The 15046-nt window shown below is 39.4% G+C and overlaps 1 protein-coding gene across 8 annotated transcripts in view; it reads right to left on the bottom strand.

Annotated features, from left to right (window-relative positions):
- TENT2 (terminal nucleotidyltransferase 2) overlaps positions 1-14964 on the bottom strand; it is a 58096-nt gene extending 43132 nt beyond the window's left edge. For 2 of the 8 annotated variants that reach the window (XM_055142235.1, XM_055142271.1), the window contains exons 1-4: positions 14650-14964; positions 7335-7505; positions 6665-6754; positions 4361-4598 (exon numbers count right to left, since the gene is read on the bottom strand). In XM_055142235.1, coding sequence (XP_054998210.1) covers positions 4361-4598; positions 6665-6754; positions 7335-7468 — 462 coding nt within the window. In that variant the 5' untranslated portion in view covers positions 7469-7505; positions 14650-14964. Of the gene's footprint in view, positions 1-4360; positions 4599-6664; positions 6755-7334; positions 7506-7652; positions 7838-14446; positions 14585-14649 lie in introns of those variants that run through there. The other 6 variants (XM_055142267.1, XM_055142277.1, XM_055142246.1 and 3 more) reach the window with 5 other exon arrangements.
- Positions 14965-15046: the final 82 nt, after the last annotated feature.

The following is a 15046-nucleotide window of genomic DNA, read 5'->3' as shown; positions in this document are numbered from 1 at the left end:
TATCATACACTTTCCTCTACTTAGTACATGCTCTCAAACTTCATTATTCTCAATATCAGATATCTGACATATTCCTCTCCACTCTCACCAACTATAGTCACCTCGGCTTCCTTTCAATTCTTTGCATACTACATACTATTTTTACATTAGAACCTTCAAACATGATGCTCTTTCTAAACCACTCCCTCCACTCTTCCACTACTTAATTCCTACTCATCCTTAAGTCTTCAACTACATTTACTCAGCACTCTCCAATTTTCTTTCAAAGCACATAAACAATTTTTAAATGGTGATGTTCATAATTTTTTAATACTCTTCCTCTCTCACTATACTTTACGCACATGGCAAATAGATCATGTATAATTAAGCATAACACTGTACCACACAGCTAATATAAATATTTGTTAAATATAAATATTTGTAAAAATTAAATAAACATAAATCTAACCTACCCCAGAGTAGTTTTGAGACCACACTCAGCAATACTCAACGCTTACTGTTAGCTCCGTATTCAGGGTTTAATTTAAGTGAGGCCTGAGGTACTCTATGAGGTACTAGGGATTGAACCCAGGTCAGCATCATGCAAGGCAAGTGACCTACCTGCTATAACATCTCTCTATCTCACAAACCCCAGAGTTTATATTATCCCTTTTATTTCTTTTATTCCTCTTATTTCTACTTCACAAGTCATATTTCAGGTACTCGTCTCACCTATGAAATAAATATATACTATCAGTTCAGCTTCTCACTTTCTAATTTTACATATTAGGCAGAAGTGAGCTTACCATGACAGTGAGATGTGAGAGGGACAGAAAGGACAAAAGCCATGCTTACCTGTATATCTGATTTGTTTAACTTATTTCCTAGTATGTCAATAATTATTGCTGATAGTATTCTGGTTACAAATTTTATTTGGTTTTGAGTAGACTGCTACAGTCCTGTTTTAATTCCCTATAATCCTACCACCAACAAATGTGGCAACAGATTATGCCATAGTTTCAAATATCTATTCAATAATCCCTCAGTCAGCTTACATACTCCAAATCACCATGAAACAATATATATTAAACATTTCTGTGAGAGGTGATCTGGTATTATAATCAGTTTAAAGAATATCATCTCCCTATACCTGTCATTAAGCATGTCTTTCCTCTGTATTATTATAGATGTGTTATTATAGATCGTGGTTGTATCATTTAATAGCAATGATTCTGAGTAACTTCATTTTCTTAGTCTCAATAAAAATAATACTCATGTCTTGATGTTGTCAGAAGACTAAATGACACTACATATATAGAATGCCTACAAGAGGCACTAATAAATGTTAAGTTTTCTTAAAACTGCTTGCTTACTTTCTCCCAACAGCTAGGCAAGTTGAAAGTAGAACTCAAGTTGTTTAATAACAAAATGTATCTTTATCTCAATAAAATACATAATCAATTCCAAGTGGAAGATTCTATGCTACTAAGCAAAAGCTACTGATGAAGGCTGGAACGATAAATCAGAAGTCAGGAATATGCTCAAAGGCCCTGAACTCAATTGCCACATGAACCCCTAAGCAATGCTGGGTATAACCCAGAACAAAACTGAAACTGCTGTGAGTGGCAACCAGAGAACTGCATCATGGGCCAATGCCCAATTTTTCTAAGTTACTGATACAAAACTACTAGATTATAATACTAATAGAAACTATCTTTAGAATGATTGAGAGTCAACATATACCTATTTTATATGCAGAAGGTTAGTTTAATAGTTAACTATTATAAACATAAACACAAAGTAGAATTTCCAATGATTCATAACATTCTATTAAAAATGAGCCTATCTGCATATATACATTAAAAACCCAGGCTTAAGGATACAATATCAGCTAGGATGCACACCTTGCATATAGCTGAACTGGGTCCCATCCAGGCACCACAGATGGTCCCCCAAGCACTACCAGAAATGGTCCCTGAGAACAGAGCCAGGAGTAAAGCCCAAGCACTGATGGGTATGGCCCAAAAGCCAAATAAAATTGGGCAGGACAGATAATACAGAAGGTAAGATGCCTGAATTGCAAGAGACTTATCCAGGTTCAATTCTGGCACCACATATGGCTCTGTGAGTACTACCAGGAGTGGTCCCTAAGCATAGAGCCAGAAGTAAGCCCTGAGTACAAATATGGTTCCCCAAAAAACAAAAAATAAATAAAACCCACATGTTATGAGTGGTTCTTCTATATTCATGAAATTGATCTGATAAAATTCCTACCACAGACATTGGCATTACAGCATTTCAAGTTAAATTGAGAAAGCAAAGAAAGAGACAGAGAGCCAGAAATGGTACCAAAACATCTTTTCCAATTTTACTTTCATTTTCTTCCTCCACTGGTTTTGCTCAACATCCTTCTGCTTCATAGTAAAAAAAGAATGATAGGAACTGGAAAAATAGTACAGCAGACAGGTCACTTGTCTCATACACACAGAACCCAGGTTTGGTCCTCAATACTTAATGTGGTCCCCCAAGTCCCACCAGGAATGATCCCTAAGATGCCTGTCACAGGAGTAAGCCCTGAGTACAGCTGGGTATGACCATTACCCATTTCTCCCCGCCAAAAAAATTGGACAAAAATACAGAAGACATATTTATCCAAAGAAGACACATCAATGGCCAATATATAAATGAAAAGACATTCATCATCATTATTTATTAGAAAAATGCAGACCAAAATCACAATGACAGGCTGGAAAGGTTAACTCAATGGGCTAAGGGCATGCTTTGCATGCTTTGCAAGCTGCCCAGGTTCAATCTCCAGCACCCTATGATCCTCTGAGCAAAACTGAGAGCATCCCTGGAGGCACAGAGAAGGGAGTTGCCTCTGAGCAACACCAGGCATGGCCCTCCAAAAATAAAAACAAAACAATCATAACAGTTATCATTTCACATCCACTAAGACAGATATTTTCCAAAAAAGACAGTAAAAGACAAATTTTACACCTATATAAATTTCAAGTGGGAATGGGAAAATGGTACAACTACTTTAGAATAAAAAAACCTTTGGTAGTTCCTCAAAATTACAATAATACATAACCCAGCAAGGCTACCCAGCCATTTCACTCCCAGATACAAACTCAAGAAAAATGAAACTGCATTGATACAAAACATTTGTACAAAGATATTCATAGCATCATTATTCACCTATAGCCAAAAGCAGAAACCATCCAAAACTTTACCAACTGATGAATACGTAAAAAACTATGGTATAGTTATAAAATGGACTATAATTCAGCTATAAAATAAAACAAAAGGACTAGAATAACAGTGTATGGCAGGTAGGGGGTTTGCATTGCATGTGGCCAATTCTGGTTCAATTCCTATTACCCCATATGGTCGCTGGGTCCCACCAGGAGTGATCCCTGAGTGCAGAGCCAGGAATAAATCAGATTGGGTATTGTTCAGGGGTCACACAGCACATGCTAAGACTCACTCCTGGCTGTGCTCAGGAATAAATGCTGGCAGTACCTGCCCAGAAACAAACCAGGGTCAGCCAAACAAGAAAAATACCTTAACCTCTGTATTATATCTTCTATCCCATTATTCTTAAATTTTAAAGATTTCATTATATATGGGGAGAGGAAAGAAATGCCCCTCCTGATATTTGTATCAAACTATCTTCTATTCCCCCATACTTGTACTGAGACATGCAAGATTTTTTATATAGTTTATTTGCTTGAGATAATTTTTACAAATTTTCATAACTCTTCCTTGGTAACATCACTTTATGTGTGCATTTCCTCAATGACTTTGGATTCTCTATATTTGAACCAAAACCTCCCAACAAATATAAAAGAAAAAACTTTTTAACATTATTCACAAGAGAACTTAATTTTTGTTAAAAAAAAAAGTATTCTTAAATTATGATACCACATGTTCTGGGTTCTAATCCCATTATTTTTATGAGTAAGAGAAAAATCTGATTACTTGAGATAAAAGTGGGACGTGTGTAAAAGAGTAGCCAACAAAAGTTAAAGTACAGACAAAAAGAAAACAAATTATGGGGCCAGAGAAATAGTAAAGTGTATAGGGTGTTTGCATTGCACATGGAGGACCTAGCACAATCTCTGGCACCCTATATGATCCCCCAGTTCTGCTGTGCCCCACGAGAAGTGATCCTGAGCATAAAGTCAGGAGTAAGCCCTGAGCACCTCCAGGTTTGGCCAAAAAAAAAAAAAATTAAATATTATGTTGACTATTATTGCAAACATTACAAAAAGTCACGATCTACTTATCCAAAATACCAGACATTCCTGATACTTTTATAATTTATACCAAAAGGCAAAGCTAAAATATATCATTATTATCAATATAATAATATTACCTTATCTTTGGCCTCAGGCAGTGTGAGTTCTCTAGGTTCTAAAAATGGTGTTTCTCGAAAAGGTGGAATACATCTGACTATATCTGGTACATAGTGTGTATGAAACAATGGCGGCATTGAATATCTTCTGTCACCTGATAAAGGCACTAAGTGGTTAACTATAGTTGGCTCTTGGTGGGGTGAATGGAAACGTTGCCGTTTACCATCAAGAGGAAGGTTTTTTTCATCGCTTAATCTCCTGAAAACAAACAATATACCTTAGCAATTAAAGAGGTTGATAAAAATTAGAAGACATAATCCATATAAAGTATAAAAATCAAGACAATATAAAACAAGTTCATTATTATTAGTTCTATAAGAATCTTACAATATTCACTTTCAGCACAACAGACACACAGGTCACCCTGAGCAGCACTAGGTGTGGCCCAAAAATGAAAAATAAATCAAAACAAAAATGTCTTGGGCATAAAAGGAGTTGTGAATGGGAAAAGTTTTAAAAAGTCCTGCACCAATGCATTTTGGAGTAAGTGAAATGATGTCAATGGCATTCTTTCATATGGCTCTGACTATAAGAAAGGAGAAAAAGGAAAAAAAAAAGAGAGCTGTGGTGCTCAGGGATCCTCCTGGCAGTGCCAAGGGATCAAATGTCCAGTGCTGCTGAGGGTGACCAGGGCAACTGAATGTACACAGGGGCCACCAGGATCATACCCAGCAGTGCTAGGGACCATGCAATGCCAGGGCTCCAAGTAGAGTCCCTATGCATGCAGAGCATGCAATCCTGACCGTTGAATTATCTCTACTGCTCCAGTTAAATCATTACTTTCATTAAAGCCCCCAAAACAGTGCTTACTACATAGCAGATTGTCAGTAATTCTCAGCTGTTATCATTAAAAATTAGACAAAAAAACTATGGAATGCTTATGTAAGCTTTGAACAACAGTATCTTGCAAGTATTGCCAAATCTTTTAGCAATCACCTCTGAGGATTCTATTACTGCAACATTGTGATATACCAGTTTCTTCTCACTGAACTGCATAAAATTAAATAATTCCTGACTTCTCTATGGAAAGCTTTGTCATGTATAAATTTCTACTATTTATAGTAGAACTTTTCCTATTTAAGATTTAGACAGATCAAATAATAAACTACTAAAAAGGAGGTGTGCTATAAACTAAATTGTATACCTTAAAAATTTAAGTTTAGGGTCAGAGAGAAAGCTCAAATGGGTGATAATATGTTTTGCATTCTGAAAGCCCAGGTTCAACCCTGAAAACACACAGTTTTGTATAAACCACCACAAATAACTACTACTAGATGTGCCCTCCCCTGCAAAAATATTCATATTTAAACTCTAATCTTCAGCACCTCAAAACAGAGTTCTATTTGGAATGTATTTCACTATTTAACAAAATTGAAAGGAAGTCATCTGGGTGGACCCTATGTCAATACATTCAAGTCAAGAGATTCAGATTCAGAGAACATAAAAGACAACTATGTAAGAATACAAGAGAGCAGCCATTTACAAAGGAAAGAGGAAGACTACAGAAGGAAAATGAAAATGCCAACAACTTGGAGTATTTCTACCTTGGAATATGAAAAATTATTATTTTTTTTAATAGGGACTGCCACAGGTTGGCCCAGGGTGGACTGGAGGTGCTCAGACGCCACCAAGACCATACCAAGTGACAGTGCTCAGAGGACCATGTGTCAGAACGAGAGATCAAACTCAGAGCATGTGCTTTACAAATTGGGTTACCAACCCGGTCCCTAAATTTCTACGTTTTAAGTGACCCAGTTTGCTGTATTTTGTTACTGCCCCCTAACAAATTAAGAGTTATCTCCTTAGGTAAAAATCAAATTTAGTAATTTTCTGAAGAAAAAATCATTCCATCTTAAATTTTTAATATCAGGAATAATTCAAACAAAGAGGACTGTAGAGATAACAGCGGGTTAAGGCACTTCCCTTGGATGAGGCAAAACCCAGCACAAGCCCCAGCACTACATATGGTCCTCGAGCACCATCAGAAGGGTTCCCTGCGCAAACAGCCTGGAGTATGCCTTAAGCACTTCCAGATGATGCCCTCAAATAAATACAAACAAAATTAACAAGAGAATCCCTAAAATTCTTTATGCTCCCTCCTTTAAACAATTTTTAAATACGGAGAAGTACTAAAATACTCTGGCAGGGGAGATCACCTAGGTTCCCAAAAACAAAATTTAGGGCATAGTAGTCATAATTTTAATACAAAAAACACTTATACACTTCTCAGAAAATAAAAAATCTTTTAAAATAGAAGTACTTACTTCCTTCCTCGAAATAATGGAGAAGCTGAGGTCTGTATTGGACTGACATTTCCATATGTCAACTGCTGTAATGACACAGCTCTAGACAAACTATCAAAAACAAAGAAAGAACAATAGTAATATATTTTTTCCTCAAAAACAAACAGCTAAAATATACAATTAAAAAAAGACATAGTCTCAATTATAGATGGCATATATAAAACGAATGAAAGATACCAAATGATGTCAAACCTCTGGCCCTGGACTGCAGAAATGAGAATGCCAAAGGCCAAGGAAAAAAGGAGTAGGAGAAAGGAATAAGGAGGCAGACTGGTGATAAAAGGGCATTGGTTCAGGATATAGATCTTTTCAGTGATGTGGAGCTGAGATAACTATGAACATCACAACCATGAGAATCAATATTAGTATAAGTATGTAATGCAAACTAAAATAATGAAAGAACAAAAAAAGGTTTTTTAATTGAGTTTGCTAAGGAGGCCAAGATGGGGAAAGGAAAAGAACCCTGAGTCACTGATAGAGTTCAATTGGTGGGATTCAAATGTTTCTTACAAAGAGGACATATTAAAATCCAACTCCAATTGGTGGAGTTCAAATGTTTCATACAAAAAAGGTTTCTATCAAGCAGAAAAGGAAGTTTATATATGATAAGCCAAAATATCACCATACTTACTCTGCATTCTGAAAATTGAATTGTGCATCTAAAAGTTGCTGGTGTGAATAAAGAGTTGGTGACAGGGCAAAAAAGTTATGTTGTTGATGGTTTGGAGTGAAAGGCGGGCGACCCAAAATTGAGTTTGGGAACATGCTCTTGTTCACTATAAGTGGACATGTATTCTTCTACCTAGAGGAGTTTTAAAAGACAAATACAAAATAAATATAGCTATAAATATAACTTAATGATATTAAACTCTATTGCTACTTGAAACAATCAGTTGCTAAACTATATAATTTGCAAAGTACTTTCTTTGGGGAGACGTAGGACACACACCTGACAGTGCTAGGGGTTTAATCTTGATTCTGTCTCAGGGATCACTCCTGGCAGTGCCCAGGCGACCATGAAGTGCCAGGGATCGAATAGCGATTAGCCACATGCAAGGCAAGGGCTAACCCCTGTATTATCTTTCCAGCCCAACAAAGTTACTTCTTGATTATCAACAGAGCTCTTAAGTCACACTGAAAGAAAGAAAAATCTTTAATAAACCAAATTTTTGCCACAGGGGTAATTTTTTTAAAAAATCTGAGAAAAAATAATAAAATCCTACAAAATCTGTATTTATTTTCAACATAATTTATTTATAAAGATAATTTTATTTGACACATTATATGACAATCTAAAAAATCTTAACAAACAAGGGAAGAAACTTCCATCACCCAAAAAATAATTACAAAAGTCTGATCCTCCTCAAAGTCTAAACATATACAAAGGCCTTCCAATAAAAGTCATATTCCCCGAGAATGGAAAAAACCTATATACAAAGCAAATACAGTCATTACCTGATACAGTAGGAGACTGGATATTTACTCTTTACTGCAAATGATCCCAGAGGGATACAAAATTACAAACAGGATAAGCTAACAAACTGAAAATAAATATTAACTAGAGTTAGCAAAGTAAACCTCCAGAAGCTCATCTTCTGAACTCAGGCATTAAGAAAACTGATCTATAAAATAACTGGAAAATCAACTACAACTATAGAACTTAAAAAGAAGTTAACCAAGGAAAAATTAAGGCAAACAGCAACTTACAATGAAGCTTGCTATTAAACTGCCCACCTATGCACAGAAAGGTTCCAATTAGCAATCTAGTACTGTAGCACTGTAGCACTGTCCCTTTGTTCCTAGAGCGGGCACCAGTAACATCGCCATTGTGAGACTTGTTACTGTTTTTGGCATATTAAATACGCCACGATAGCTTGCCAGGCTCTGCCATGTGGGCGGAATACTCTTGGTAGCTTGCCAGGGCTCTCCAAGAAGGACTGAGGAATCGAACCCGGGTCAGCTGTGGCAAGGCAAATGCCCTACCCGCTGTGCTATGACTCCAGTCCAGATTCTAAGTCTAATTCATAATGGTCTAATTCATAATGGTCTAAAATATGTCAGAGCACAGAGATGACAATGAGTAACAAAACCAGGGACCACAGGCTGGTGAAGGGAAGATGGAAGGACGGTGCAGGCAAAGATTTGGTTGGTTGGTGGTTTGGGGGTCACACTCAGTGGTGCTCAGGGATCACTCCTGGCAATGTCTGAAAGATCACCCAGGACTGAACTAGGTCAGCTGCATGTAAGGCAAGCACCCTACATGCTGTGCTATTGTTTGGGGCAAGACTTTTTTTTAAACTATTACTATATTTCAATTACCAATTCCGATATAAAAGAGCAGTATAATTATTTGATGAAATACTGTTTATTCAACAATGACAGTATCTTATTTCAAGGACAAAAAAGAGGAAAACTCCTATTTTTATATAAGTTGAACAACCTACTATAAGAAAGCTGAAATCAGTACTAGGTAAAAAACAATTATATAGTACCTCACTTAAAAATAGATACCCGTGGATTGAGAAAAGAAAAAAAAACAATTCCAAGAACTAATTCAAACTCAAAAAAAAATTCTCTGTAACTAAATGGAAAAAATGCATACATAAAACAAGAATATAGTGTTTAAAAGGCAGAAAGGACTCTAAGAAACTATGAAAAAGCAAGCAGAGTGTCTGGAAATATGGCTTAGTAGGTAAAGTGCCTGTCTTATAGGCATGCAGTTCTAAATCTGATTCCTGGCATTACACCACATGCCCAATTCAATTCCTGCAGCACTACTGTGATTCCTAGTGCCATGTGTGATACCAGTACACTACATCCAAATGTGAGACCCCTTAGTGAATACAGGAACCAAGTGTGCAAGTCCAAGACACTACAACAATGAAAATGGAAGGGAGAAAAAAAAACGCAGAACAGACAATATATATATATACTGTATACCGCAATATATATATATAAATACACAAATATATATATATATTTTTTTTCTTTAAAAACAGAGCTGTCCCTGAGCACCACCAGAGTGGCCTGATTAATCCCAAGCAACAAAAGGACCAAGAAGCACAACCTCATGATCCCATAACACTCCTTAATACAGCCCTGTAGGACCCAAGCACCAAAGCAGCACTGAATCACTGACCTAGTTGGCCAGACTAAGCAAAGAGGAACCAAGATCTACTGAATACTACTTGGGAGACCTCCTTTCTGCACCCCAAAAAGAGACATATCAAGGAATATTAAGCTGAAAATACAGAATATCAAAAAAAAAGCAACACTCGTAAATTAAAGGAAGTAAATGTTATACACAAAGAGTTACAAATCAAAATGACTTTCTGGGCTAGAGAGAAAATGCAGCGCGTAGGGCGCTTGCCTTGTATATGGCCAGTCTGGGTTCAATCCCTGGCATCCAATATGGTCCACTGGGCACTGCCAGAAATAATTCCTGAGTGCAGAGCCAGAAGTAACCCCTGAGCATTGGCAGGTGTGGCCCCTGACTCCAAAAAAAAGAAAAAAAAAGACTTCTGACTTAACAGCACCCATGGAAACCATAGAAAATGAAGACTTCAAGGCAATAAGATAAACTCTCAAGCTATAATTCCCCTTCGTTTCCTCTCCTTTCTCCTTTATTTTGATATTTTGTTTTGGGCTATACTTGGCAGTGATCAGAGCTTACTCCTGTTTGTGTTCAGGATACTCCTGGCAATGTTTTGGGGAACAATAATAAAGTGCCAGAGATCCAACCCAGGTCAGTCATGGGCAAGGCAAACAGTTTATGTGCTGTATTATCTTCCAGACTTCAAACCAGAATTCCATACCCAGCTGTAATATCAAATTTTAAACCTTTAATGAAAGATTATAGTAAAAGAAAATATAATCGGAAATCTAAGAAGAGACTGACAATGACAAGTGTCTCTGTGTTTCTGCTGTCACTGTCACTGTCACTGTCATCCCGTTGCTCATCGATTTGTTCAAGCGGGCACCAGTAAGTCTCGCTGTGAGACTTACTGTTACTGTTTTTGGCATATCCAATACTCCACGGGTTGCTTGCCAGACTGCCATGTGGGAGCGAAACTCTCGGTAGCTTGCTGGGCTCTCCGAGAGGGGCAGAGGACTCGAACACAGGTTGGCTGCGTGAAAGGTGAATGCCCTACCGCTGTGCTATCACTCGGGCCCTAACAGAGAAGATAAATTATAAATTCATATACTATCATATACTATTCATATGCTATCTTACACATCCTATCACACTGCTATATTTACATATTTATATGTAGTATTTATGAAGTCACATGAAAGTGATGAATTAAAAGTATTAATTCATCGGTAAATATCAATCCAAAATAAGATTTTTGTGTTTTGTTTTTTAGAACAACAGAGAAAAGTAATACTGAAGAAGCTTTAAGAACATGGTAGTTTTGGGGGGCCAGAGATAGTACAGGGAGTTGACATCTGCCTTGCACACAGCTGACTGGAGTTCTATCTCAAGCACCCCATATTCCCTGAGCATTGCCAGGAGAAATCCCTGAATACTGGTGGGTATGGCACAAAAAAGAGAAATGATAGTTGTCTCTGAGAACTGAGACCAGAAGGCTAAAATAAAAAAGAAGAAGAAGCAAGAGATAATATGACAGAAAGAAAGGTCTGGGAAGAGACAAATCATAGATACAAATTTTATCCCTCATTTTTTCAATTCTGTAAGAGTATCCCTAGGCTGGCTAGATTGTGAGATTCATCAGCCTGGCATTCATAATAAATTGTGGACAAAAGTATTAAGCTACCATCAAACTCATACCAAATGCCAAAGTATAATTTAGACCAGACACAAAGTGTTATTTCCAGAGATGATGGAGACTAGCATTACAGGAAAATCTTTTTAAATTAATCAATTTCATCACATCTGCTAAATTGTATTCCCTAGTGTTTGTCAGAGGAAAAAGACAATCAAAGACAAACATCTTCAACCAAACAATATTCAAAAGAATCCCTTATGAACAGTTCACTTGATAATCCTACGACACCATACTGAAGACTGGCAACCAGTGCCACATTTGTTCTACCCTTTGCCCAAGTTCACATTCTTTCTTGGTCCTTTTACTTTGCCTCCCTAATCCAAGCCCCCATAAAAAATGATTTCTATTTCACAGAATTTATGAAAAAATAAAAAAGACTTTAAAGACATGATTCATAATAATGAATTTTGCTTGATAGTTTGACAGGAATACAGACATCAGGATCTGATTAAGGAACAGGTATTCAGAATAAATTAAATGAGTTTTCAATTTTCAAACTTATTTAAACCAGTTCATCATTAAGATTCTAGACACCTTTTACACCTATGATTGTGCTTTTCTGGACCCAACTAAGGTCCTTCCTTAATACTGACTTCACTTCAGACTTAAAAAGCAACATGATACAACAGTTCAGACTTTACTATATTTCAACCCCCTTACATGATCAGATCCATGTCTAATGGCCCAGAAATACACTACAAAGTTAATGAACAAATTACCTACAGCTTAAAAGCTTAGACTAATTTCAGTAGTCACATTTTTCTTCAGGGCAGACTTCTTGTTCAGCCAAGCTCATATTCCCAGATAAAGTACTGAAACTTTGGAATACCTCCAAAACAAAGTATCTGTCATATTCTTCTGAATATGAATTGTGGCCTTCAAATCTGGCTATTAATTAGGCTAGTCTTCAAAAAAAAAAAATTCTTAGAAAACGCTATCAACACTCCCAAAACATGTATCCTGGCATGAGAAAGTAAAGAAGGCAAACCAGAAACCCATGAAATTCAATTCTTTTTGTTTTTCTAAGACATTTCAACCTTGCTGTTGATGAAAATTAAAAAATAACATTAATTCATCATAAATATGGGGGATCAGTTTTCAAACAGTTGGAGAGACTAAACCCCAGCAAAAACCATACCAGAATTTAAGAACCTCACAAAATGTTTAACGTTTTTATGTTCTGAAAGACTTCTTCACTAAACAGAAAATAAACCATGTAGAGTAAACTCCACATTAACTGCGGCAGCAGATGAGAAAATGCCATATGACCCAGGGCCAGAGAGAGTATAGCAAGTAACTTGCTTGTCTTGCATGCAGCCAACTCAGGTTCGATTTCTGATACGATTAAAGGTCCTCCCTCCTCAGCACCACCAGAAATAATTCCTGAGCTCTGGATGGGCTCTTCTTTTTAACTTGGAAAAGACCAAATTATCAGTCTGCACTTGCCTACACAGTACAATAATCCAGGTTAAAACGGAATGTTTTTGAAACTGCTGAGACGATTCCTGCCTTACATATCCTAAGAATTGCTTCTTGACTATGGTTGGCCTAATGGTAAACTACAGATTTATTTGTAAATAACCGACACAGAGCAATACTCCCATAAAGTAGTTAAAAAAACTAATTCCTTGAGGCCAAAGAGATAACAGAGGGAATTAAAGTGCTTTGCTTTGCAAGCGGCCAACCGGGTTCAATCCCTGGTCCCCCATAAAGTCCCCCAATCATTAAGAAAAAAATATTATCCGGTGATTTAAAACACAAAATCTCCACCGTAAATTTTTGATCGCTCCCAGAAAGTCGGAACCTCTAAGTTAACAATCCCTCTGCGCGATTCCAATAAAGTAAAACCCATACCCAAGTGAAAACTTGAACTGAAAGTGGCGAAATTCATAAACAGATTGTGTCCACCTGCCTTTAAGGCCCTCAAATCACTTCCTGTCCCTACAGAGCAAAGAGCCCGGCTTCCTCCACCCTGCTGGAGCTCCATCAGTCACCGGCCAAATTTCGAGGAGCTGGTACCTTCCTACCGGGAACGAGATTCCACCCCAGGAGTGCAAGGATCAAGCCCCTAGGAGCCACCACGGAGGGCTAAACGCCCACAACTGATCAGTGAGTGTATGTTTCAAGCGGATAATTGAGAGCTGCAGGGACAGTACAGCGGGTGGAGCGCTTGCCTTGCACACACAGCCGACCCCGGTTCGATCCCCGGCACCACGGCACCACATATCGGCACCACATATCGGTCCCCAGAGCCCCGCCAGATGATCCCTGAGCCTAGAGCCAGCAGTAAGCCATGAATACTCGCGAGTGTTGACCCTTCCCCCCCGCCCCCCCCCCAAACCAAACTAAAGTAAAAACAGAAGCGGGTAGCTGGCCACACACTCCAGCCAAGGTGGTCACCAGGGCACTGCGGGCTCCTTTCAAGGCTCGCTTCCTCGGAACCAGTACTCCCAAGTCCGCGCCCCCCACCCCAGCTCCGCTTGAGCTCTGCAGGGGCTCGCTCGCTCTTCCTCCGTCCTACCCGACGAAAGCAAATGGCTATTTTAAACAAAGAGCGGAGAGAGGGGAAATCCAGCCGGACGGGCGGCAGAAGATCACCCAGGAGCCCAAACGCCCAGGCTCTGCGCTAGGAAGGAAGCGCTGACGGTCTACAAAGCTGAGCGATGCGACGTCCTGAGTCGGAACGCGCAAAACTTCAGCGATTTCACCTTTCTTTCTTTCTTTTCCTTTCTTTCTATCTTTCCTTCCTTCTTTTTTAAACTCACAGTTTCACGAAGCCACAGTTCTACTTGAGTTCTTCACCCCCCCCCTTTGAAACACCCATGCACGGATCCCAAAACAATGATCCTCTCGGGACCCTTTAGACCAAAGAAGAGGTCTCGAGGAAGAAGAGCAAGACCCGGTAAAAGAAAGCTGCCCGACGACTTACGATCCGCCCCCTCCCCAAAATCACCTCGGTCTGGGGTGCAGGGGAGGTACGGGCAGCCCCAGAGTCCTGGAGATGGAAGAAAAGGTACGGGAACTTCCTTCCACCCTCACCCCCGCGTCCAACCCCCGCCCGAAAAAGGAAACAACAGTTTCAGAAAAAGTTGCCCGCGCCCCGCCCCCGGCCCGGGCCTACGCGGCTGCGCCCCTCTCCTGCAGCCCGCAACTCACAGGTTGTCCTCGGGGAAGGGCTCAGCAGGGCCTACCGGCACTGCCCGCCCAGAAGCTCCGGGCCGGAGCGGCGAAGGCCCCGCGCGCTCGGCTGCAGCTCCCACCCGAGCCCGAGGAGGTAGCAGCCCGCGGAAGGGCTAGGCCCGGATCCGGATCCAGATTGCGATCTAAGCCCTGGGCTCGGCGGCCGGGGAGGAGCGACACAAGAAGAGGCAGGGCCTGCAGGGGTGTGGGAGGTTGGGGGGCGGTGGCAAAAGGCGGAAGACCAAAAAGTCGCCCCCAAAGCGCCGTAGAAAATCCTGTCAGAAACACCCGGAAGACCAATGTGACCCCGGATGGGAATAGCCCGAGTGGAACGCAAGGGTTGCACTTCCGGCTTGAGCCGCCACAGCGGCTG

This window comes from Sorex araneus, chromosome 1, assembly GCF_027595985.1.
Source record: "Sorex araneus isolate mSorAra2 chromosome 1, mSorAra2.pri, whole genome shotgun sequence".
Taxonomy (NCBI): domain Eukaryota; kingdom Metazoa; phylum Chordata; class Mammalia; order Eulipotyphla; family Soricidae; genus Sorex; species Sorex araneus.
This window is presented reverse-complemented; position numbering and strand designations above follow the sequence as displayed.